Genomic DNA, 25,105 nt, shown 5'->3' on the forward strand with positions numbered 1-25,105 from the left:
CCACATGGAAGAAAAATATATTTGAAAAATATTTTAAAAAGGTTCTTCCCAAATATATTGACATATATGTGAAATGCTACAATTTTGGCCATATTCAATATATTTCAAAACATATTTCAATTTATTTTTTTTTATTTTTCAATTTATTTTTAAAAATATTTTTCATATATTTTGTAAAAAAAAAATCATTTCAACATGCAATATATATATATATATATATATATATATATATATATATATATTTTTTTTTTTTTTAAATATATTCTTCAGATTTTTTTTAACATAAAATAGTAATTTTAACATATATTTTTATATATTTGTAAATGTATATCAAAAATGTAGATTTGTATTTTTAAAGACATGCAGTATATTTTGAAATCTATTTTTAAAAATATTTTTCATATATTTTGTAATAAAAACTAATTTCAACATGCAGTATATACAGTATAAGTATGTATATATATATATATATATATATATATATATTATATTTTTTTTTTAATATATTGAATATGGCCAAAATTGTAGCATTTCAAATATATGTCAATATATTTGGGAAGAATATTTTTCAAATATATACAAATATATAAGAGAAAACTTCCATATGGGACAGGAGGGCATGAAAGTCTCCTCCTGCCCACTTCCATCGTTTCTCATGTGAAGAGGGGACTGCGTGATTGAGGAGCTCTGTGATGGGAGGAATTGTGTCATTTGGGGGCTCTGTGATGTAGGGTCTGTGTAATTAGGGGGTGTGTGATGGGGGTCAGACTGTGTGACTGGGGAGCTCTGTAATCCGGAGACTACTTGCTTGGGGGCGCCATGGAGGCTGATGGGGGGATTCTGTAGTTATCTGGGGACTCCAATGTGATTGGGGGGCTTTCATGTAAAGGGAGGCCTCTAATGTAGGAGGGGGACACTGATGTGCTGTGGGCCTCTGATGTGAAGGGGGAGCCTCTGACATAATGGGGTGCCTCTGACCTGAAGGGGGAGAATTTGATGCAAAGTTAATTGCATCCCAGGGTCAGTTTTCCCATTGATAAGTAGCATTTGGGTTTTAGGCTGGGTTGACTATGAATTTTGCATGTTTTAAAGGGTGCCATGACTGAAAAAGGGTTGTGAAATTCTGGCGTAAAGAACAGACTCCATACTCCTGAACTCCACTCCACCCAACTGGAATGGTCTGCTGGGAAACCAATACTTTCAGGAGTGCCAAGTTCCTGGATTCTCCGCAACTGTCACTGGTTCCTCCCGCTGACCTCCATGTCATTGCTGTCTCCTGTAATGGTGTGGAGGTCATCAGGAGAAACCAAAGAGAGCTACAGGGGACCAGGAAGATCAACACTCCCAGAAGTACGGATTTCCCAGCAGACTTTGGGGGACAATTGTTGTAAAAAGCAGCAGAGGACAACAGTTTGTGCGTCGGGAAAGTTAGTTTTCCCCTCTCTTCTTCACAGGTATGTGCTTGCTGGAATTAGTTTAGGTTGCTTATAATCGACAAAAAGGAGTAAAATGACCAGAAAATAACTAGAAAAAGATTTTGAAAAGTTTTGTAATGGAGAATTTTGGAGTTCCAATTTAAGTTATGTTGTTAGAGAAAAACCGAACTCTGGAAGCTATGCCCAAAAACAAGGAAGTAGGGCTCAAAGGACTGGTCACCAGAATTGCCTGTGGTCTCCCGCTAGCTGAACTTTTCCCCATTACTGGCTTGCCATGCCTTGTTCTTCACTGTGTCTCTACTTGGAGGTGGCCATCTTTCTTAGAGGCAGGGCTTCCCTTCCTCATGTCAGAACCTCCAGTAAGGAGAACAGAGAACAGCACAGTAGTGACATCACCAAATCTCACCCCAAATCTCCTAAGACGTGAGTCAAACACAAGGCTCATGGGCTGAATCTGGACCATCAAGCCATTTCATGTGGCCCTCACACCTCTCTTAGATCTCAGCATTTAGCAGACTTTGGCAACTGATTCCAGATCTCCTCTGGTCCTCCTCCACCCTCAGCTTCTTCCCGGCAGCAGCACAAGGTAAGGGGGGGGTGCACTGTGATGTAAGGGAGGGTGGAGGACTTTTGATGGTGAGGGGTCTCTTGACATCTGATGTAAGGGGGAGTGGGGTGCTCTGGACATCTAGTGTTATAGATACAACCAGCCGTTTGAGGACAACCACAATGCTGATGCCGCCCGTGATGAAACTGACACCCCTGACACCCCAGAAGCTGCATTTTCAGGGTACTTGGCCTAGGCACAACTAAGCTTTTTAGGACGCTATGGTGGGGTTCAGCGTTCTTCTCCATGTACACTAGACTGAATTAGATCAGAATGGGATCACAGAAAAGGGACAGCATGCTCTACTTGTTTTCTGGCCCCGCTCTCTTTCGTAAAACAGAAATATCTGATCTAACAATCTGTCTGTGAAATCTAACTTCATTCACCAATCAGCACTGATTACGTAAGTGAAAATGTCATCATCTTTTTCCGTTTAGATTTCAATCTAAGACTAATCTTTTTGAAACATGTAATATCCTTATGCTATTTTAGTACATTTTAGGTTTAACCCCTTGCCCTCCTGACCAGGCCATTTTTTGCAATACGGCTCTGTGTTACTTTAACTGACAATTGCGCGGTCATGCAACGTTGCACCCAAATTAAATTTACATCCTTTTTTTTTCCCACAAATAGAGCTTTCTTTTGGTGGTATTTGATTGCCTGTGTTTTTTTATTTTTTGGGCTATCAACAAAAAAATGACAGACAATTGAGAAAAAAACAATATTTTTGACTTTGTGCTATAAAACATATCCAGTAAAAACATTTAAAAAATCTAATGTTGTCATAAATTTAGGCCAAAATGTATTCTGCTCCATGTCTTTGCTAAAAAAAAAAATCCCAATACATGTAAATTAATTGGTTTACGTGAAAGTTCTAGCGTTTAAAAATGACGGTATAGATACTGGAATTTTTTTATTTAATTTTTTTTTTACTAGTTATGGCGGCGATCAGCGACTTATAGCGGGACTGCAGCGGGCATTCTGACACTGGGGGGGGAACTAACTAACTGCGACTGACATTCTCAGTGACACCAATACAGTGATCAGTGCTAATAAAAAGCACTAACACTGTACTGTAAGTATTAATACAAAAAAGTTAAAAAAAAAAAAAAAAAGGGGTCAGACTCAACTTGATGGACTACTTGGTCATTTTTCTGCCATAACTCTCCTATGTTCCTAAACTTCCTCTTAGATTGTAAGCTCCAAGGATCAGGGCCCTCCTAACCAGGGGAGGACTGACAACTCATGGGGCCCCCGGCAATAGGGGATCATGGGGCCCCTGTGTTCTTGCCCAAACTCAAAAAAGCCTATGAAAAAGGTACCAGGGGCATCTCATGGGGCCCCCTACTGACCTCGGCCCCCGAGTTTCCAAATGGTCAGTCCGCCCCTGGCTCCTAACCCTCTTGTATTGAACTGTATTGTTGCTGTATTGTCTCCTTTTATATTGTAAAGTGCTGAACAAATTGTTGGCGCTATATAAATCCTGTATAATAATAAAACAAAACCTGGTCTAATTGTTCTATCCAAAATGTATTATTTTCCATGCTTGGAGCATAAGATATAAATATATACTGTACACTATTGTTATTTATTTCAGGTACTTATATAGCGCTGTCAATTTACACAGCACTTTACATATATATTGTACATTCACATCAGTCCCTAACCCTCAAGGGGCGTACAATCTAAGGTCCCTAACTTACATTCATACATACACATACTAGGGACAATGTAGACAGGAGCCAATTCACCTACCAGCATGTCTTCAGAGTTTGGGAGGAAACCCATGCAGGCACAGGGAGAACATGCAAACTCCAGGAAGGAGGTGCTGTGGCTGGGATTTGAACCAACAACCCTAGTACTGCCAGGCGGAAGTGCTAACCATTTAGCCACTGTGCTATATACAATGAGGAACAGAAGTATTTGAACACCCTGCGATTTTGCAAGTTCTCCCACTTAGAAATCATGGAGGGTCTGAAATTCACATTGTAGGTGCATTCCCACTCTGAGAGACAGAATTTAAAATCACATTGTATGATTTTTAAAGAATTTATTTGTCTTGCACTGCTGAACATAAGTATTTGAACACCTAAGAAACAGCAAGAATTCTGGCTCTCAAAGACCTGTTACTGTGCCTTTAAAAAGTCCACCTCTACTCCACTCATTAATCTAACTTAGTAGCACCTGTCTGAGCTCTTTAAAGACACCTGTCCACCCCACAGTCAGTCAGACGCCAACTACTACCATGGGCAAGACCAAAGAGCTGTCAAAAGACACCAGAGACAAAATTGTGGACCTCTACAGGGCTGGAAAGGGCTACGGGGCAATTGCCAAGCAGCTTGGTGAAAATAGATCAACTGTTGGAGCAATTGTTAGAAAATGGAAGAGGCTAAAGACGACTGTCAGTCTCCCTCGGACTGGGGCTCCATGCAAGATCTCACCTCATGGGGTATCACTGATGATAAGAAAGGTGAGGAATCAGCCCAGAACTACAAGGGAGGAGCTGGTCAATGACATGAAGAGAGCTGGGACCAGAGTTTCAAAGGTCACTGTCGGTAGAACACTACGCCGTCATGGTTTCAAATCATGCATTGCATGGAAGGTTCCCCTGCTCAAGTCATCACATGTCCAGGCCCGTCTGAAGTTTGCCAATGACCATCTGGATGATCCAGAGGAGGCATGGGAGAAAGTCATGTGGTCAGATGAGACCAAAGTAGAACTTTTTGGTCTAAACTTCACTTGTCATGTTTGGAGGAAAAAGAAGGATGAGTTGCATCCCAAGAACACCATCCCTACTGTGAAGCATGGGGGTGGTAACATCATGCTTTGGGGGTGCTTTTCTGAGAAGGGGACAGGACAACTGCACTGTATTAAGGAGAGGATGAATGGGGCCATTTATTGTGAGATTTTGAGCAACAACCTCCTTCCCTCAGTCAGAGCATTGAAGATGGGTCGTGGTTGGGTCTTCCAACATGACAACGACCCGAAGCACACAGCCAGGATAACCAAGGAGTGGCTCCGTAAGAAGCATATCAAGGTTCTGGAGTGGCCTAGCCAGTCTCCAGACCTAAATCCAACAGAACATCTTTGGAGGGAGCTGAAACTCCGTGTTGCTCAGCGACAGCCCCGAAACCTGACGGATCTAGAGGAGATCTGTGTGGAGGAGTGGGCCAAAATCCCTGTTGCAGTGCAAACCTGGTCAAGAACTACAGGAAACGTCTGACCTCTGTAATTGCAAACAAAGGCTTCTGTACCAAATATTAACACGGATCTTCTCAGGGGTTCAAATACTTCTGTTCAGCAGTGCAAGACAAATACATTCTTTAAAAATCATACAATGTGATTTCCTGAATTTTTTTTTTAATTCTGTCTCTCAGAGTGGGAATGCACCTACAATGTGAATCTCAGACCCCTCCATGATTTCTAAGTGGGAGAACTTGCAAAATCACAGGGTGTTCAAATACTTCTGTTCCTCACTGTATATACAGTATATATATAGACATAAAAGATATAACATGGCTGCAGATCAGTGTCTATGGGCCCACCTACAGTAATTACCGAGCTGCCTGCAAATCCTCTGTTAGTGGAAGAACATGTCAGACCGGACACAGACAATCCATGTTTACCCTGGAGCCCCGACTTATCTAATTATCCAGTTGCCGTCCAAATAACAGCTTACCCAGAAAGCAAACAATATTTAACCAGCGCTGTGTGTTTTGGCATCACTCCTTTGCTGCAGATTGGGATGTCGGGTGAGTGTGTAATTGGAGAAATCCAATTGTTACTGAGTTTGATCTCACCAGACTTTATACATGGAATCCCAATCACTAAAATCTCACAGAATCTTTAACATTTTAATGGCATTTTCAGTCATTTTAAATCCGCATCTTTCATTGAAATAATCCCTGGTGATCCTGCCATGAAGGTTCAGACACTTCCTGTTATGGGGTGACAACACTCTATCCCTGTCTTTTAATTGCGCTCCTGCGTGGTCACCCTGTGACACGAGCGTCTAATGGAAACTACAAGTGATTTTTCATTCCAACAGGTCGGGGGTCACCGACTTGGTAAAGCGGAGCTCCGGTCTGCTATGTAAAAATTAAAAGTCAACAGCCATAAAAACTGTAGCTGCTGGGTTTTAATAAACAGACACTTACCTGTGTTGTGTTCCAGCGCTGTGCTCGGCCCAGCAGTTTTCAACCTCTGTGTCTCTCTCCCCGGCGCTGGCACCTTTACTATGGGCACCCGGCTGTGACAGCTTGCAGCTTTACAGCCGGGTGCCCACCGCGCATGCGCGAGAAGCGCTGTACACTGTGGATGGTGTGGCAGTCTTTTGAGACCTATCGCGTTTCCCAGAAGACTATGGGAGGGAGGAGGAGGGAGAATGCTTTCGATCACCTAGACCAGGGGTCTCCAAACTTTTTAAACAAACGGCCAGTTTACTGTCCTTCAGACTTTATGGGGGCCAAACTTTGGCTATTGGGAGTAGAAAAGGTCCTGACGTAAGTGGGAACAGACAATGTCCCATCTTTGGTGTCAGTGGAAGGAATTGCAACCTATCATAGCTGCCATTGCAAGGAATTGCGACCCGGTATTGGTGTCATTGGAAGAAATTGCAATCCATTGTTGGTGTCATTGGGAGGAATTGTGACCTGTCATTGGGATGAATAGTGACATATCATTGGTGTCATTGAGCGGAATTGTGACCCATTTTTGGTGTCATTGGGAGGAATTGTGACCCATTATTGGTGTCATTGGGAGAAATTGTGCCTTATCATTGATGTCATTGGGAGGAATAGTGACCTGTCATTGGGAGGAATAGTGACCTATTATTGGGAGGAATTGTGCCCCATCGTTGGTGTCATTGGGAGGAATATTGACCTACTATTGGGAGGAATTGTGCCCCATCGTTGGTGCCATTGGGAGTAATTGTGACCTGTCATTTGGAGGAAAATTGACATATCATTGGTGTAATTTAGCGGAATTGTAACCCATTGTTGGTGTCATAGGGAGGAATTGTGACCCATCATTGGTGTCATTGGGAGGAATTGTGACCCATCATTGGTGTCATTGGGATGAATAGTGACCAATCATTGGTGTCATTGAACGGTATTGTGACCCATTGTTGGTGTCATTGGGAGGAATTGTGACTCACTGTTGGTGTCATTGGGAGGAATTGTGCCCCATTGTTGGTGTCATTCGGAGGAATTGTGCCAAATCCTTGGTGTCATTTGGAGGAATTGTGCCTCATCATTGGTGTCATTGGGCCCAATCATTGGTGTCATTGGTTTAAATTGTGCCCCTTTATTGGTGTCAATGGGGGGAATTAAGTCGCATTGTTGGTATCAGTGGATGAAATTGTGCCCCAAAGGCCAGATAAAAGCAAGCAAAGGGCCGCATCTGGCCCCTGGGCTACAGTTTGGAGACCACTGGCCTAGACGGTCGGAGCAGAAGTGGGAGTGGGTACCTGTCAAAATCAGGTACCCCTTCTCCCCAAAATCTTAATTTCACAAACATGAGCTGGGGAGGAGGTCTCAAAGCTGAACTTCTACTTCTGGGTGGAGCTCCGCTTTAAGTTCATTACTAAAGCTGGAGCTGAGCTTTAGGATCTGTATTAGGGATGCAGTAAGACTGCTCATGTTTGAGGTGCATTCTGACCCCTAACAGTACTTGTTATTTGGTTCCGGGGTCATTATTCTGGTTTTGCCAGGATTGCCGCACTTTTTTTAAATATAAGCAAGTGTAAGAACCTACATTTGTCGAGGCACCAGCCTCTTGTGGTCCTCTGTACAGCAGAGCTTAGACTGGGAGAGAAAGACTGCAGTGCTCATATGCTAACAAGAGGCATGCTGATATGGAGTAAGCATGTCTGACCAGCTCTGTTACTGATTACTGAGTGCACTAGAACTAACTCTGTTGCCTTTATAGTAACAAGGAGCATGCTGATAGGAGGGGAGAGCAGAGCTCATCAATCTGCTGCTTCTCCTTTCACTCTCCATTCATAGGCTGGGGAAGGGGCAAGACCTGAACAGCAGCAGGCTAAAATCCAGACAGAGCTGTGCTGTGTAGCAGAGCTGTGTAAATCTCAGGACTGGATGAACAGAACTACAAATCCTTTGGCAGGTAAAACACAGATAAATGACATATAAGGGAGCTAAGCTTTAAATTTGGCCAGTTTTAGCCACCTGCCAGAAAACAACAGAGCACTTCTGAAAATTCAACGCTGATGTACTGCAGATGCCAAGCGATGACCTGTTTTCAGAGACTACTTAACCCGCAGCGATTATATATCTTCCTCTGAGTGGATGAGGTTGTTAATGATATGCGTTTACTTTGTGGTTTTGGAAGAAGAAGAGTAAAGATGACCTGCAGCTTTCACGTCAGCAGCACATCGCGCACAGACAACGCCTACGCATCGCAACACAGCGGGGATTGTTTGATGGAGCGCAATGTTTACCTGCGAGCATCTTACCGGCATTAACATGAACAGAGGATGACTGTGTCACAAAGAAAGTGCGCACAGTAGGCTGATTACAGGAAGCTGATAGATGCGACCTCAATCATCCGTCTGAGAAGGACTAATCCTTTATTTATATTGGCGTTATTAAAGAAGAAACAAAAAACAAAACTAATAATAATAGTAAAATGCATCCGGACCCCTCTCTTATCAAGGCTGTGCGTGATCCCCCCCCTTCATTCTCACTCACTCCCCCCCCACCCAATGTTACTCTATGCCCACTGGAAGAGCACCCACCTTTACACCCAGAGCCCCTGAACCTAACCCCCTGCCCCCACCCACTGTTACCATACTCCTGATGGAAGAGCACCCTTCCACCCCTTTACACCCAGAGCCCCTGAACCTAACCCCCTGCCCCCACCCACTGTTACCATACTCCTGATAGAAGAGCACCCTTCCACCCCTTTACACCCAGAGCCCCTGAACCTAACCCCCTGCCCCCACCCACTGTTACCATACTCCTGATGGAAGAGCACCCTTCCACCCCTTTACACCCAAAGCCCCTGAACCTAACCCCCTGCCCCCACCCACTGTTACCATACTCCTGATAGAAGAGCACCCTTCCACCCCTTTACACCCGGAGCCCCTGCCCCCACCCACTGTTACCATACTCCTGATGGAAGAGCACCCTTCCACCCATTTACACCCGGAGCCCCTGAACCTAACCCCCTGCCCCCAGCCACTGTTACCATACTCCTGATGGAAGAGCACCCTTCCACCCCTTTACACCCAATACCCTCAAAACTAATCCTCACCCTCCGCCCACACTGTTATCCTACTCATGCTGGAAGCAAACCGCCAATCCCTTATGCCCAATGTCCGGGAACCTAATCCTCCCCCCAAACTGATACCCTACTCCTGCTGGAAGAGCACACCCCCTCCCCTTCACACCCAATGAGCTTGAAGGTGCCCCCCCCATGCTGTTACCCTACTCCTACCAGACGAGCACACCCCCTCCCCTTTACACCCAATGAGCTTGAAGGGGCCTCCCCCCATGCTTTTACCCTACTCCTACTGGATGAGCACACCCCCTCCCCTTTACACCCAATGAGCTTGATGGCGCCCCCTCATGCTGTTACCCTACTCCTACTGGAAAAGCACACCACTCCCCTTTACACTCAATGAGCCTGAAGGCCCCCCCCTTAATGCTGTTACCCTACTCCTACTGGATGAGCACACCCCCTCCCCTTTACACCCAATGAGCTTGATGGCGCCCCCTCATGCTGTTACCCTACTCCTACTGGAAAAGCACACCACTCCCCTTTACACTCAATGAGCCTGAAGGCCCCCCCCTTAATGCTGTTACCCTACTCCTACTGGAAGAGTACACCCCCTCCCCTTTACACCCAATGAGCCTGAACCAAATCCTCCCTTGTGCTGTTACTTTACTTCTGCAGGAATAGCACCCCCATCCCCTTGACATCCAATGCTCCTTAACCTCCCCTTCCCCCGACGGTCAACCTACTTCTGCTACAAGAGCTCACCCCCTCCCTTTTACACACAATGAGCCTAAACCCAACCCCCACTTCCCCCTACAAGAGCACACCAGCTCCCCTTTTATGCTGTTACACTACTTCTGCTGAGGGAGCACCTTCCTTCCCTTTACACCCAATGACCCTGAACCTAACCCCCTCCCCCGCCCCCCAACCCTACTCACTGTTACCCTACTCCTGCTGAAAGAACACCATTCCTCCAGTTTACAATTAATGACCCCAAACCTAACCCCCCCCCTGCCCCCCAACCCTACTCACTGTTACCCTACTCCTGCTGAAAGAACACCGTTCCTCTCTTCCTTTCCTTTACACCTAATACCCCTGAACCAACCCCCCTCCCTCGCCCCCAACCCTACTCACTGTTACCCTACTTCTGCTGAAAGAACACCCTTCCTCCCTTTTACACCCAATGCCCCTAAACCTACCCCCCCCCCTAGCCCTGCTGACTGTTACTCTACTCCTGCTGAAAGAACACCCTTCCTCCCCTTTACACCTAATGCCCCTGAACCTAACCCTCTCCCTAAACTGCTACCCTACTCCTGCTAGAAGAGCACATCCCTTCCCTTTTACACCCAATAAGCCTGAAGCCCCCCCCCCCATGCTGTTACCCTACTCCTACTGGAAGAGCACCCCACTCTTTACACCCAAAGCCCTTGAACGAAATCCTCCCTTGTGCTGTTACTCTACTTCTGCAGAAATAGCACCCATCCCCTTGACATCCAATGCTCCTTAACCTCCCCCTTCCCCCTACAAGAGCACACCGACTCCCCTTTTATGCTGTTACACTACTTCTGCTGGAGGAGCACCTTCCTTCCCTTTACACTTAATGACCCTGAACCTAACCCCCTCCCCAGCCCCCAACCCTACTCACTGTTACCCTGCTTCTGTTGAAAGAACACCCTTCCTCCTCTTTACACCTAATGCCCCTAAACCAACCCCCCTTCCCCACCCCCAACCCTACTCACTGTTACCCTACTCCTGCTGAAAGAACACCCTTCCTCCCCTTTACACCTAATGCCCCTGAACCAACCCCCCTTCCCCACCCCCCAACCCTACTCACTGTTACCCTACTCCTGCTGAAAGAACACCCTTCCTTTCTTTTACACCCAATGCCCCTAAACCTACCCCCCCCAGCCCTGCTGACTGTTACTCTACTCCCTTTACACCCAATGAGCCTGAAGCCCCCCCATGCTGGGGTGGAAAAGCACCCCACTTCCCTTTACACCAAAAGCCCTTGAACCAAATCCTCCCTTGTGCTGTTACTCTACTTCTGCAGAAATAGCACCCCCATCCCCTTGACATCCAATGCTCCTTAACCTCCCCTTCCCCCGCCGGTCAACCTACTTCTGCTACAAGAGCTCACCCCCTCCCTTTTACGTACAATGTGCTGTTTTTTGTTTTCCTTGCATGTAATTGGGTATTCTTTGTAAAGTGAAGCGTCCCCTTCTTTTAACTGGAGAAACTGCACTTGCAAAGTGCACAGACTATTTACCTTTAGTAAATCAACCCCAATGTGTGTGGGCAGCACAATGGCTAAGTGGTTTGCACTTCCACCGGGCAGTACTAAGGTTGTTGGTTTGAATCCCAACCACGGCACCACCTGCCTGGAATTTGTATGTTCTCGCTGTGCCTGTGTGGGTTTCCTCTGGGTACTCCGGTTTCCTCCCACAGTCCAAAGACATGCTGGTAGGTTAATTGGCTCCTGTCTAAATTGGCCCTAGTATGTGTATGTATGAATGTGAGTTAGGGGCCTTAGATTGTATGCTCCTTGAGGGTTAGGGACTGATGTGAATGTACAATATATATGTAAAGTGTTGTGTGAATTGACAGCGCTATATAAGTACCTGAAATAAATGTAATATACTGTATAGTCTACAAGATGAATAAAGTAAGTGAGCTCTAATTCCTATGTAATAGTATGTCTGGAAGTAGGCAAATGATTATGTACAGGGTGGTGTCATTATAACATATTACTTCACACTGTCATGTTGGATAACCGACATCCCATAATACTACGTGTCACATCTTGCACAGATAACATCAATGAAGTCTTCTTGTCTTTAAGACAGACTCAGTACAATAGAGTATATGAACAATGAAATGAAAAAAGTGCAAACAAAACTTTCTCCAGCTGAGACATCTATAAAAGTCTTAGATACAAGAAAAACGATCCAGAACAAAGCCGGATCAGCTGAATTGGGAGAACCCACTCATCCGTAGATCATATGGCAATTATAAAACGCACAAAATTTCCGATTTTCTTAAGAAAAATTGTTCAAAATTGGACCCATGTATGCCCTGCCTTACAGTCCATTTTCTTTATTAAGCAGCCACAGCCTTAGTACAAAAAAAGCCTGTACCCTGCCAGCATGCTGCAGAGTAGGACGCTTGCTCTCTCTGTGGAAGCAGTGGTATCTAAGCAGAGGTCCAACATGCCCCCTGCTGAGTCAGAGCTTGATCTCTCCAATCAGCAGCTTTTCTTATTGGGAGATCGCTAGCTCTGACTCAGCAGATATGAAGACCTCGGAGCCTCGGACCAAAGTTATTTTAATATCTCTTAGATTGTAAGCTCCCAGGATCAGGCCCTCCTAACCCTCTTGAATTGAACTGTATTGTTGCTGTATTGTCTCCCTTTATATTGTAAAGCGCTGAGCAAACTGTTGGAGCTATATAAATCCTGTATAATAATAATATTTTCCCAGATCTATTTAAACTTCAGTATTTACATATGATTGTACTCTGAGCCTCATTAATAGCCTAAAGCCCATACAGACAGAAAATCAAGAAAATGTGATGTCCACTCATGTGTACAAGGGGATTGTACATGGTTTGGGATCTCATCAGTATGTTACCATCTTAAAAAAAAAAACCCTGAAAACTTGGGTATTCTAGTCTTTCCACACCTGGAACCCAAACAGTGGAAGACTACACCAATCCCATTTCATTGTTCCACAGTTTACACAGAGGCTCAGAATACACTATTAATTCCCACTCATTGTTTATTGTGTTTAATTCTTATTCAAATATTATATTGCAAGAAGAATGTCAGGGCTATCCAAGGTCAAACTTGATGATGAATCAAAGAGACTAAAAAGATTTAATATTGAGGTGGACAAGGCAGATTCCAATCTACTAAGATAAGGCCTCATTTACATGGGATTGGGTCTAGAGGTGCCCCCAGCACCTCAGTACTTTCAGGACATTTGACTGCGTTTTGACTGATCTTTCAATGTTCTACTGAAAAGTGATGTATTCATTGCCACACTAATTGTGCAATAGCTCTTGGTGTAGGGCTTGACGTGAACCCTAACATCTAAAGCAGCCATTCTCTAACAGGGTTACATGAAACCCTAGGGTTCCTCCAGAAGTTGCAAGAGGTTCCTTGAGTTGTGGTTGACTACATGATGGCGTCTGCATGATACCAATAATCTTTTTAGATGTCTGTAGGGGTGACATTCTGATTGCATTCTTCCCACTGACCACCAATGTAGGGAGGACATTCTTTCCACTGACAAACAATGTAAGGTATGTTTTTGCCACTAACCCCCAAGTTTTTGTTCTTAATAGGGGTTCCTTAAACCTAAATATAATTTCAAGGGTTCCTTCAGGGGTTGCTAGGGGTTCCTTAAAGGCATGGCTGATTGACCTCCCAATTGATGGTGTTTACAAGGCTGAAGGTGCTTGGCATTCTAACCACGACAGTAAGAGAAACATTATTTCCACTAACAACCAATGTAAAGGGGACATTCTTTCCACTGTCCAGCAATGTAAGGGGAGCTTTCTTTCTACTGAGCACCAATGTAAGAAAGATTCTTCCATTTACCCCCAATGTAAGATACACTTTTCCCATTGACCCCCAGATAAAAGTTTTCAGATGGGGTTCCCATAGACCTGTAAACTATTTCAAGGGTTGCTCCAGGGGTTGCTAGGATTTCCTTCAGCTGTGGCTGATTGACCTTCCATTTGATAGTGCCTTCATAACACCAATGACTATTTCAAGTGTTTCCCTGGGGTAAAAATTTTGAGAAAGGTAGAGATGATTTAAAGCTAACACTAAAGTCTCTTGCTAGCTGAAGCTTTAAAGCGCATCTCAACCCAAGAATGAAAAAATTAATATTTATATCTTTACTTACAGATCCAAGATCAACGATGAAACAGTCTCCGCTGTTGAAGCTGGACCAGTTGAGGGGAACCTCCGTAGCCCGAACCACCCTCCGTCCTTTGATGTGTAGAAGTCTTTTTGCAGAGAGATCATTAGTGACCACATGTTGGAAACCAGAAGCCACACCACCAGCCTGAGAAATAAAGGACATACGTTAGGTTTCTAAGTATCTTATATATAATGTGTGTAGCACCCCTCTAGTTAGCTAGGGGGAGCTAGCTATTTTTTTCCGCTAGAAAGGCTGAGCAGTAGCCTGGCCTAATTTTAGGTCAGGGCTGAAAGGCTCTGAAGGTCAGTTCCTTGATCCTCCCACTGCTCTATAAACTTTGAGAAGATTTTAGAAGCAGTGGGTGGGGTGAGGAGGGTCTGATTGGCATACTTAAGGGATCCTGACCAATCCCAAGGCAGGAGGCTTAGCATGGGGTCAGGACTGCCATGACTGAGCCTGGTCAGTAGCAGGAGAGTTCAGGTGGAAGAAGTGAGGAAGGCTGAGATAGGGGAGCCTGGGAGGGGGCCCAGTGGGAAGCGGCCTACCTACAGGCCTGGGACCTGGAACGGAGGATCAGCCTTATGGGTCCCCAGAGGGAGAACCACCTGTAGAGCCAGGAAAGGAGCCACGAGAATGAAAGTGAAAGAAAAATTCCAAATTTTGGGTTGTCACCAGCTCCGGCATTCCCTCAACCCTGGGGGTAGAAAAGACTGCCGTATCACATGACTAATGTGATTGGTTATCACAGTGGTCACATGATCAGGAGCTGGGAGAACAGGAGATGACAGCTTGGTGCTGGGAGTGCGCAGTGAGCATAAAAACCTTGGCACCCCAAAGATGCATATGTGCAGCGTATGGGCATTAAAGCCCGCCCTTTTTGCTACCACACATATGCGTTACATGAGTGGCAAGAGGTTAGGATGTTAATGGCACTTGAAATATTACTTTAAAGTGCCCCTGACCTATAATTGATATATTTCTGTTGGTGTCTTTTCTATTATCATTATAGGGTTCTCAGCCCATGGGTTTATTTTCAAGATGGAGGATCCTATAGCCTCAAATGTTACCCTTTAAAACTTTATTATTGTATATATTTATTTTTTTTAATATATTTGCTATTTCTTATAACTGATGTGTGATCAATCTACTTGGAATCTTGGCTGTTGTGTATTGAAGATGATCCATACTTACATACAACTTATTTCTATTTTCTCAACCATGGTTCCTCCAGAGGTTGCTAGGGGTTCCCTGAGTAATGAGCAATTTCTGCTTCTCAGATAAGTTCCCACTGACACCATTGATCTTTTTAGCTATGTGTAAGTGGGTAATTCTTCCCAATGACCACAAGTGGAAGGAACATTCTTCCCACTGACCATCACACCAATGTACTGTACCATGAGTTGCAGATATAGTCATTTTTATCAGGGGTTCCCTGAAACCGGAAAGTTCCGGTTTGTTGAAAAGCAGCACTAGCTGCTAGATGACTACTTTGACCTGTAGGGGCACAGGGGTCAGCAGGATGAACCATGGAAGGCAAAGGGGACCAGGTATCTGACACTCCCAGAAGTGTCGGTTGCAGAAGATCTTTCAGACAGCAGTAATTCAACAGTGCAATGTGAAAGGACATAAGTGGTGGAACAGATAAGTGTTAACTGTGTCCTTTTACAGGCTGGGCTTTGTTTCATTTCTTTTTTGTACATATCAGGGTCACTTTACTTTCAATGTATTTTTACGACTATATTGCAAAAAGAATTGCAATAAACAAGACAGGATATAAATCAACCTTTCACACAGCCTCTGCAACTGACACTTTGGGAGTGTCAGATACCTGGTCCCCTTTGCCTTTCCATGGTTCATCCTTCTGACCCCTATGCCACTACAGGTCAAAGTAGTGACCTAGCAGCTTGTGGAAGAAACCGTAATGCTCATTGGGGAGCAGACATCCCGCATACCTACACGATAAGATTGGCCACATTGGCCAGGCCTAGGGGTTGGTAGAGATGGCCACCCTAGAAGCTTTGCCAATAGATGGGCGTAAAAATGGCAGGACCTGCAACCTATAAAGCTGAAGTAGTTTACAGCTCATGTGGGGTGGAAGATACTCTGGCCATTTTGCTTTGCTATTTATAAATTATTCGTATTTAGCTTAATTTAATCTTTTTTTGGAAACAGCAGTCACTTAAAGTGGTAATAAACCTCTGAAATGAAAAATGAAGGAAGCTGTTCTATAGTATGAACTTTTCTCTATCCTAGACAACCAGTGTGATTTCTGTCTGCTTTCCTATTCCTCTACTATCCACATGAGCCACTTCTGACAATCCATGCCGACACCAGACAGTCCCAGGAGACAGACCGCCCCCTACCCCCAGCCTCAGCTGTGTACGTTTCCCTATGAGACTCTGTAGAGGGTGTGTGTCAGAGGGGGTGTGTCCCTTCCCTCCACTTAGACCTCAGATTACACTCAGTGCAGTGCAGTGCTGTGCAGTGTGTGATATCAGATCTCTTACCCCCCCCCCCCGCCTTCTGGAGCTGAGAAATAGCCTTTGATCTTTGTACTTTAAATGCCTATAGTGGAGAAAGGGCTACAGATATACAGGAACAACATATGTAGGATTAATTTCATATCTGTGTATCACCCCCCAGATATGAAACAAATCCAAAGGCCATTCACTTCACTTGCTATGTATAATGGTTTACAACCACTTTAAAGGTAATAAAAGTTCTACATCCTTTTTATTAAAAAATGTTATCACCATGAGAGGAAAAAACTTGTTTAGACTGATGGTCTAAATATATCTAATCTTAAACTGTAATTGGTTCCTCTTTAGCAAAGCTCCATTTTCAGTTCCTTTTTCCCAGTGCTTACTCAGTTATTACAAGAAATACAGATGAAAGATGGAATGAAGACACGTATTGTTATGATTGGTTTTCCAAAAGCTTCAAAGTATTAAAATACAAAAACAAAACTATTTAAAAATGCAGTGGAATAAAAATAAATTTTTAAAAAAAGATTTCTATAGATAAACAGGCATAAAATTAAATCCTACAAGGCACTGCATGCATTTCCTGCCTAGACAAGTGAAAATGTAAAGGTAGGGTAACATAATCATGAGCAATAGTGTTAGGATGCAAAATTTGGAAGCCTATTTTTTCTTTTTAAAAGTCCTCAAATAACAACACAATACACAAAAAATGCAAAAAAAAGGGACAAAAAAACATAAAATGCTTCTACTTATTTTTAGCAATTTTTTTATATCATATGTGATCATTAACATGAATGCTGCAAAAAAAAAAAGAAAAAAACACCCTTAAAATTTATAACAAATATATCCAAGAGGCTTTTTTCCTTGTGTTTTTCACATTTTTGGTTGTATTTTGTTGTTTTTAAGGGTTTTTTTTTTTTTACACAAATGGGAAAAAAGATAGAGCAGGTAGCAAATTGAAAGATGTAAAAACACAGAGAAACTAAGGCTTGGTTCACACTCCTTTGACTTTGGACCTGACTTATGACACCCAAGGGCAGCACAGTGGCTAAATGGTTAGCGCTCCCACCTGCTAATACTTCAAATCCCAAACATGGCACCACCTGCCTGGAATTTGCATGCTCTCCCTGTGCCTGCATGGGTTTCCTTCCACACTCCAAAGACATGCTGGTAGGTGAATTGGCTCCTGTATAAATTGGCCCTAGTATGTGTATGTATGAATGTAAGTTAGGGACCTTAGATTGTACTCCCCTTGAGGGTTAGGGACTGATGTGAATATACAATATATATGTAAAGTGCTGCATAAATTGACAGCACTATATAAATGCCTGAAATAAATAATGTCATGTGACATGCCATGCTTTTCTATGACAGTCTTTCCAATTACTACTTCTGAAGTCGCTGCGACTTCAGAAAAGGTTCCTGCACTACTTTAATGCAACTTTCTTGCAACTTGAGTGCCTTAGCCCTGGTTCACATATATGCAGCTGTGTGGGCCTTGTTTTGCGTGGGCACAAGAGCCCATTCATTTGAATGGACTCCCGTGCCCCGTGACATGTAGAGAAGAAGTCCCTGCACTTCTTCTGAAAACTAATGGCACCCGCCCATGGGTCCGCATCAGGGGCGGACTGACAACTCATGGGGCCCCCGCACAATAGGGGATCATGGGGCCCTGTGTCCTTGCCCAAACTCAAAAAAGCCTATGAAAAAGATACCAGGGGCATCTCATGGGGCCCCATACTGACCCCGGGCCCTCGAGCAGTGCCCTAGTTTCCAAATGGTCAGTCCGCCCCTGGTCCGCATTTCTCTGTGCGGGTGGTGCGGCTACACGGATTTTCGTGCGGATCCGCAGAGGCACCACCCGCACAGATATGAACCAAGCCTTAGAATTTAAAAGTCGCACTCCAAAGTCGCACTGAAAATCATGCAACTTCGGAGTCACCTAATGTGAACCAAGCCTTATTGTTATCTTATAAAACACCAAGTAAAATGTAATCTGCTGTAAATATCTTGCAGAGCTCTCAATTATCTCCAGCCACAACCACCAAAAAGTGAAAAACACCCCAAAAATTGTAGATTGAGAAGTGTGCCACTCTTATCAATACAAAGGATGAGTTCACCTTTTTAAAAAAAAAAATATAAATGCGCATATTTTTGCAGGTAAAAAAAATGTGCATTTATTTATATTTTTTATTAAGAGACTGTAAAGCATTGCATCCGTAATCACCAGATTGTGGGTGCAATACAAGGCTCCTGCAGGCTGTCACTGTATCTGTCTACTCATACTTTGTTCCTCCACTAGTGCTCTGGTAGTTCATTGAAAACTCAATCAATCCCCGGACCGCTGTCACAATGGGGGGTCGAGGGGGGGTTTGCTGCAACAGTGACATGTTACATGTTACACCCTAATTAATTATATAAATACAATTATATTACACCCTACACTAATTACCCTAATTACAATAAATTACACCCTAAATACTGGTGTATCCTTTAATATAATATAACGAACTGGTGAGTTTAAAAAGCTTTGTATTTTGTGTCAATAATAACTAAACACAATCTCAACACAACACACATATATGTTTTTAAGACCGTATTGTAATGGTAACCCCGGCATACTTTTCTATATAAGTATATGCAATACAACAAAGAATTTTTTTCCTGTTGTCTAAAAAACACTCTAAAAACATTTACAAAGATTGCTAGAGAAATAGCCTGGAGGCAGACAGTGTGCCCATTAAAAGCCATCATTGGACGTTTTGGATGATCTGACTGACTCTGTACCATGTGATCGCTGTGATGACCGATCACAAATATACACACTGCTGTTTACAGTGTTGATCCCTCCCCTTCCTCTTACATCAGAGGTATTGCAGTCATTTATGAATGGAAAATGAGTGCATGGCACAGCAGCTGTATGCAATCCAAAGAACAACTTTTACTACATATGACCCCTGGTTCACATCTATGCGGGCTACGTTTTGCATGGGGACACCAGAGCCCATTCATTTGAATGGACTCCCGTGCCCATGACATGCAGGGAAGAAGTCCCTGCACTTCTTTGGAAAAGAACCTCGGTTCCCAGTACGGTTGCGTTTTTCAGTGCGGGCGTCATGCTATTAGAATTAATGTCAACCGCCCGCGGGTCCGCATTTCTCTGTGCGAGTGGTGCGGCTGCACGGATTTTCATGCGGATCCGCAGTGGCACCACCCGCACAGATGTGAACCTAGGGTAAGCATCAGCAAAAAGACAATGTAACAATAGTGTTGCAATGTAGCTGTGAATGCAGCCTGCAAACAGTACTTGTGGGCTTCATTCATACATCTGCTGTCAGTGCTCCTTGATCCACAAAGTGGGCCCTGGCTACCAAACTCTATGAGGCACATACTGTATATTTTCTGCCTCTGTGTTAACCTGGTCCTGTTAATCAATGTTCATTTTGTCCTGGATTTCTGAGATAACTCTCATAACACAAAGCTGGAAAAGACAGAAGTAGGAGGTTATAGTTGCAAAACTACTTTTGTTTGAAAAATGCAGCTATCCTTCACCCTCTCCAGTCCTCACCAGCTTTTTCCCAGTAAAACCAGCTCAGGCTCCTGTAGGTCTCTGATCATTATTTATAATAAAACATATGCTAATTGGAAAGTTTGTTTATTATACTGAGCCTTTTATGTGAGAAGAGCAGAGCTGCTGGCATGATTCATTTCTTGATAGTTCGAAGAGGCTTTAACCGCTTCCCGACCGCCCTATAGGCAACAGGGCGGCACAGGTGCGCAAAATCACGTATATATACGTGATCTTGGATTTCCAGGTATGAGGCACACGCACCCTACCCGCACCACCATTCGCAGCCGTAGTTGTCAATTACTGGACCCCGGCCGGTAATTACTCGCTGGCGCCCAGTGATTTCCGACGATCCCTGATGGGAAGGAGGACTGTTTTGTTTACTAACAGTCCTCCTTCCTGTCGGCTCGGGCACACTGCACAGCACAGCCATCCAGAGCAAGTGTGATTAACCATTTGACGCCTGGCCAATAGCTGTATGGCGTGCGTAAAAATGCACTAGCTTTCCGGGAGGCCGCCATATGGCGTACTCCCGTACATGCGCAGTTCGCACACTTGCAGAGCCACGCAGCGGCACGATTTGTCACCGGCCGTGTACCTCGGACACGGCCGATGACAGATCTGAGTAACGGCCCCGTTGCCGGTACCATGTGACCTGCTGTGACCAATCACAGCAGGTCACATGACAGTTGTATACAATGGATGGCTTCATTCATGCCATCTATTGTATACTACTGCCTAGCTGTGAATGGTCACAGCGATCACATGCACATGTCATGTGATTAGCTGTGGCCAAATCACAGCTAAGCACAAAAAAAAAAAAAAACCCTGAATGAATCGATGTCATTCAGGTAAATGCTTGCTTATAGCAAAGTAATTCTTTGCTATAAGCAAATTGTGTGAAAAAAAATACTGATCACTTCCCCAGAGTAGTACAATGTTACTATGGTAACATTGTACTACTTTGGACATAGTGAAATATGAAAAAAAAATCTTAATAAAAAAGAAAAAAAGTAATAAAAAATTTAAAATAATAAAAAAATAAAAAAAATAATTTATTTTTCATACTGTCACCAGTCAGTGTCCCTGTTCACTGCCATGCCAGTTATATGATGATGCTGTACTGCACTGGTGACAGTATGTAAAAAAAAAATAGTGAAAATACTTTTATTTATTTTTTCATTTTCCGACAAATTATGACAAAAAAAATACAACTTCAAAAAACTCGCCATGCCTCTTATGAAGTACGTCGGACTGTCTACTCTGCAAAAAGGGGTCATTTGGGGGATATCTGTACTGTTCTGACATTTGGGGGATATCTGTACTGTCCTGACATTTGGAGGATATCTGTACTGTTCTGACATTCTTGGACCTTAAGAAATTAGATTGGCTGTCAGTACTTCAGGATTGATCAATATTCAGATCTATACCATAGTTTGTGAACTCTATAACTTTCCTACAAACTAAAAAATACATCCTAATTTGGGTTATTTTCACCAAAGACATGTAGCAGAATACATATCGGCCTTAATGTATAGAGAACAATTATTTATTTGTAAACTTTTATAACAGGAACAAAGAAAAACGTGTTTTTTTTCAAAATTTTTGGTCTGTTTTTGTTAATTTAGCAAAAAATAAAAACCCCAGCGGTGATTAAATACCACCAAAAGAAAGCTCTAGTTGTGTGAAGAAAATGCTAAAATTTTAGTTTGGGTACAATGTTGTATGACCGCGCAATTGTCATTCAAAGTGTGAGAGCGCTGAAACCTGAAAAATGGCCTGGGCAGGAAGGGGTAAAATTGCCCGGTATGGAAGTGGTTAAAGTCAGGGGCGTGTTTACCACAAGGCAAACAAGGCATTTGCCTAGGGCGGCATTTTTTAGAGTAGCAATACTGCCCCCCGGAAGAAGAGACATATCCGGCATGGGGACCAGGTGGGATCTGAGAGAGGCTGCAGGATGATTTATGGTGTATGCAGAGCCCTGTCATTCCTGGGGATGGCCAGAGCTGGGAAGAAGAGTGCCTTTCTCTCTGTTGCCGGAGGGGGGGTGTTAGTGGAAGAATCTCTCAAGATGGGGGGGGGGGGGGAACGGAGCAGGGGTGTTGTTGGTCAATGTCAGGCTCTCTCCGTGGGGGGAGACAGTGGTGTTGTTGGTCAATGTTAGGCTATCTCCATGGGTGGTGGTGTGGTCTGGTGTTGGTCCATGTCAGGCTTTCTCCGCCTAGGGCAGCAGAAAACCTAAATACACCACTGATACAGTGAAGCACACAGACACCGCCCCCTACTAAAACACTCCCAGCACACAGTTAACCCTTTGATTGCCCCTCATGTTAGCCTCTTCCTGCCCAGTGCCATTAGTACAGTGTCAGTGCTTTTTTTTAGAACTGATCACTGTATTGGTGTCACTGGGGATGTCAGTGACACCAAGTCAGTTCCCCCCAGTGTCAGAATGCCCGCCGCAGTCCCGCTATGTCGCTGATTACTGCCATTACTAGTAAAAATTAAAAAAAAAAAAATTCCAGTATATACATCGCCATTTGTAAACTCTATAACTTTCATGTAAACCAATTAATTTACACGTATTGGGATTTTCTTTTAGCAAAGACATGGAGCAGAATACATTTTGGCTGAAATTTATGAAGAAATTTGATTTTTTTTAATTTTTTTATTGGACTTGTTTAATAGTAAAAAGTCAAAAATATAGTTTTTTTCTCAATTGTCAGTCTTTTTTTTTTATAGCGCAAAAAATAAAAAATGCACAGGCGATCAAATACCACCAAAAGAAAGCTCAATTCGTGGAAAAAAAGGATGTAAATTTAATTTGGGTGCAGCATTGCATGATCAAGCAATTGTCAGTTAAAATAACACGGCGCCATAACGCAAAAAATGGCCTGATCAGGAAGGGGTGGAATCCTCAGGAGGGCAGGTGGTTAATGACCCACAGAAAAGCTCTTTGTGCACACAATAAACACTTTCACCTTGGGATTAAAAGGTTTTTATGTTCTAGTCGCTCTTACCTAGAGACCTGTATGCCTCCAGGTAATGGAGAATAGATCCTGCTATGCTGGATCACAGCCTAAAGGGATCATCCATCAAAAAGGTTATGTATTATTAGTAGGTGGACTTTTTTGGGCTCAGTCAGCCCTTGACTGCTTATATGCTTTGTATACCCCAAAGCGAGATCTCCTGCCATAGTTCCCAACTTTGTTCCTGCCCATCTTTGTGTACCCTACCTCCTCCTGTTATACTCTACAGAATATAAATGAAATAATAACATCAGCATGGGTGGTCTCATAATGGCCAGAGCAAGTGTTTGGACCCAGGAACCAAGAGATCTCTCCAGAAGAGTCACGGAAAGACACTGTCAGATGACTCACCTAGCGCTTACACCTAGAGGGGCCACTGAGAATATGCCCAGGTCCAGGGGCAGGCTGACCATTCGAGTACTCGGGCACTGCAAGAGGGCCCGGGGTCAGTAGGGGGCCCCATGAGATGCCCCTGGTACCTTTCATTGGCTTTTTCATAGGCTTTTTTGGGTGTGGGCGAGGACACAGGGGCTCTATGATCCCCTATTGCCCGGGGGCCCCATGAGTTGTCAGTTCGCCCCTGCCCAGGTCTCCCACAATAGTACAGAGGCTACCAGTCACAAGCACAGTTCTATGCACACCAACAATTCAAGCTATGTCCAGGGGATGTCTTTTAAAAAACGTTTTGCTGAATAACTAGATTAGAAGATGAGTTTAGGGTCACAGGACACTCCAAAACGTTAATAGCAATCAATGGGAGGACAGACTTCTTAGTTGAAAATCCTTACAGGAGCAGCACATACTACAGTCCCAAATCAGATCTTACTCACAATGTCCCAGTAGCTGTCTGCCACCGAGCATCCACAGGTAGATCCTCAATGAGAGATATAAAAGATCCTTCTCCAGACCAAGAATTTAGGACAGTGCCCTCCAGCAAGTTCATTAGAAATCTCCTCCGGGCCCTCAGCCCAGATCCTGCTGAGGACCAGATGGCAATTTTGTGCCTCATTAGCTCTCTCCTAGGGGCTGCAGTCCAAGAACTGGAACCCTCATTGGAGAGGAAAGAGCACTCTGCTCAGGCCTCTCAAACACTGATCACCTCCCCAGCCACCTTCTGGACACCTTCTTCCAGGGATTGGCTGGAGCATGATAAATATTCATGCTGGCTATTTGAATCTCCCTGCCCTATATTCTGGAAGCTTCTTCCAGAAGTAGGTGAGAGAAATCAGATTCCCAGCTCAGGAAACCCTTAACATACAAAACCAATAGATTGCTGCTCCACTGATTACAGGGAAGCCAAAAATGAAATGAAATTTAGCTGAGCAGCCTGCCTAGAGGAGGTCACTACACTTAATTCTTCAGTGCCGCCAGAAGCTGTAATACAAATTTTTTGGTGAACTGACCCTTTAAAGGTGGCCTTAGACAGAACAGGATGGTATGCTGGACAGGCAGAGCCCTGCCATCTCAAGGTAGTTTTACATCTAGCTTTGGGCATAAATATAACTGTTTGAATTTATACTGTGTGGAAGGGAAGCAGGTTCTAGACATGTGCAGAATGAAAAAATTTGTTTTGTTTCCATTCATTTTTTAAATAATTTAGTTTCGTTAAATTCATTTAATTCGTTTACGGAATTTTTTCTTTCCTTTTTGGAAATCAGTTCAATTCGAATTCTATTCGAATTCAGTTTGACTGAATTCGAATTGGTATTCAAATTCTAATTTATTCTATTTGAATTTCAGAAGATGGTTATATTATTTCTATTTTATTTTATTCTACTCTTTTATATTGTATTCTAGTCTATTGTTTTTCTATTCTATTCTTTT

At 43.6% G+C, this 25,105-nt stretch overlaps 1 protein-coding gene across 1 annotated transcript in view; it reads right to left on the reverse strand.

Annotated features, from left to right (window-relative positions):
- SCIN (scinderin) overlaps positions 1-25,105 on the reverse strand; it is a 128,892-nt gene that overhangs the window by 69,642 nt on the left and 34,145 nt on the right. Inside the window, exon 3 of the mRNA XM_089654579.1 lies at positions 14,187-14,348. Within this exon, the coding sequence (XP_089510705.1) occupies positions 14,187-14,348 (162 nt within the window). The remainder of the gene's footprint in view (positions 1-14,186; positions 14,349-25,105) is intronic.

This window comes from Staurois parvus, unplaced genomic scaffold (genome assembly GCF_062004578.1).
Source record: "Staurois parvus isolate SC_StPar_1 unplaced genomic scaffold, SC_StPar_1.0 ptg000779l, whole genome shotgun sequence".
In the NCBI taxonomy this organism is placed as follows: Eukaryota; Metazoa; Chordata; class Amphibia; order Anura; family Ranidae; genus Staurois; species Staurois parvus.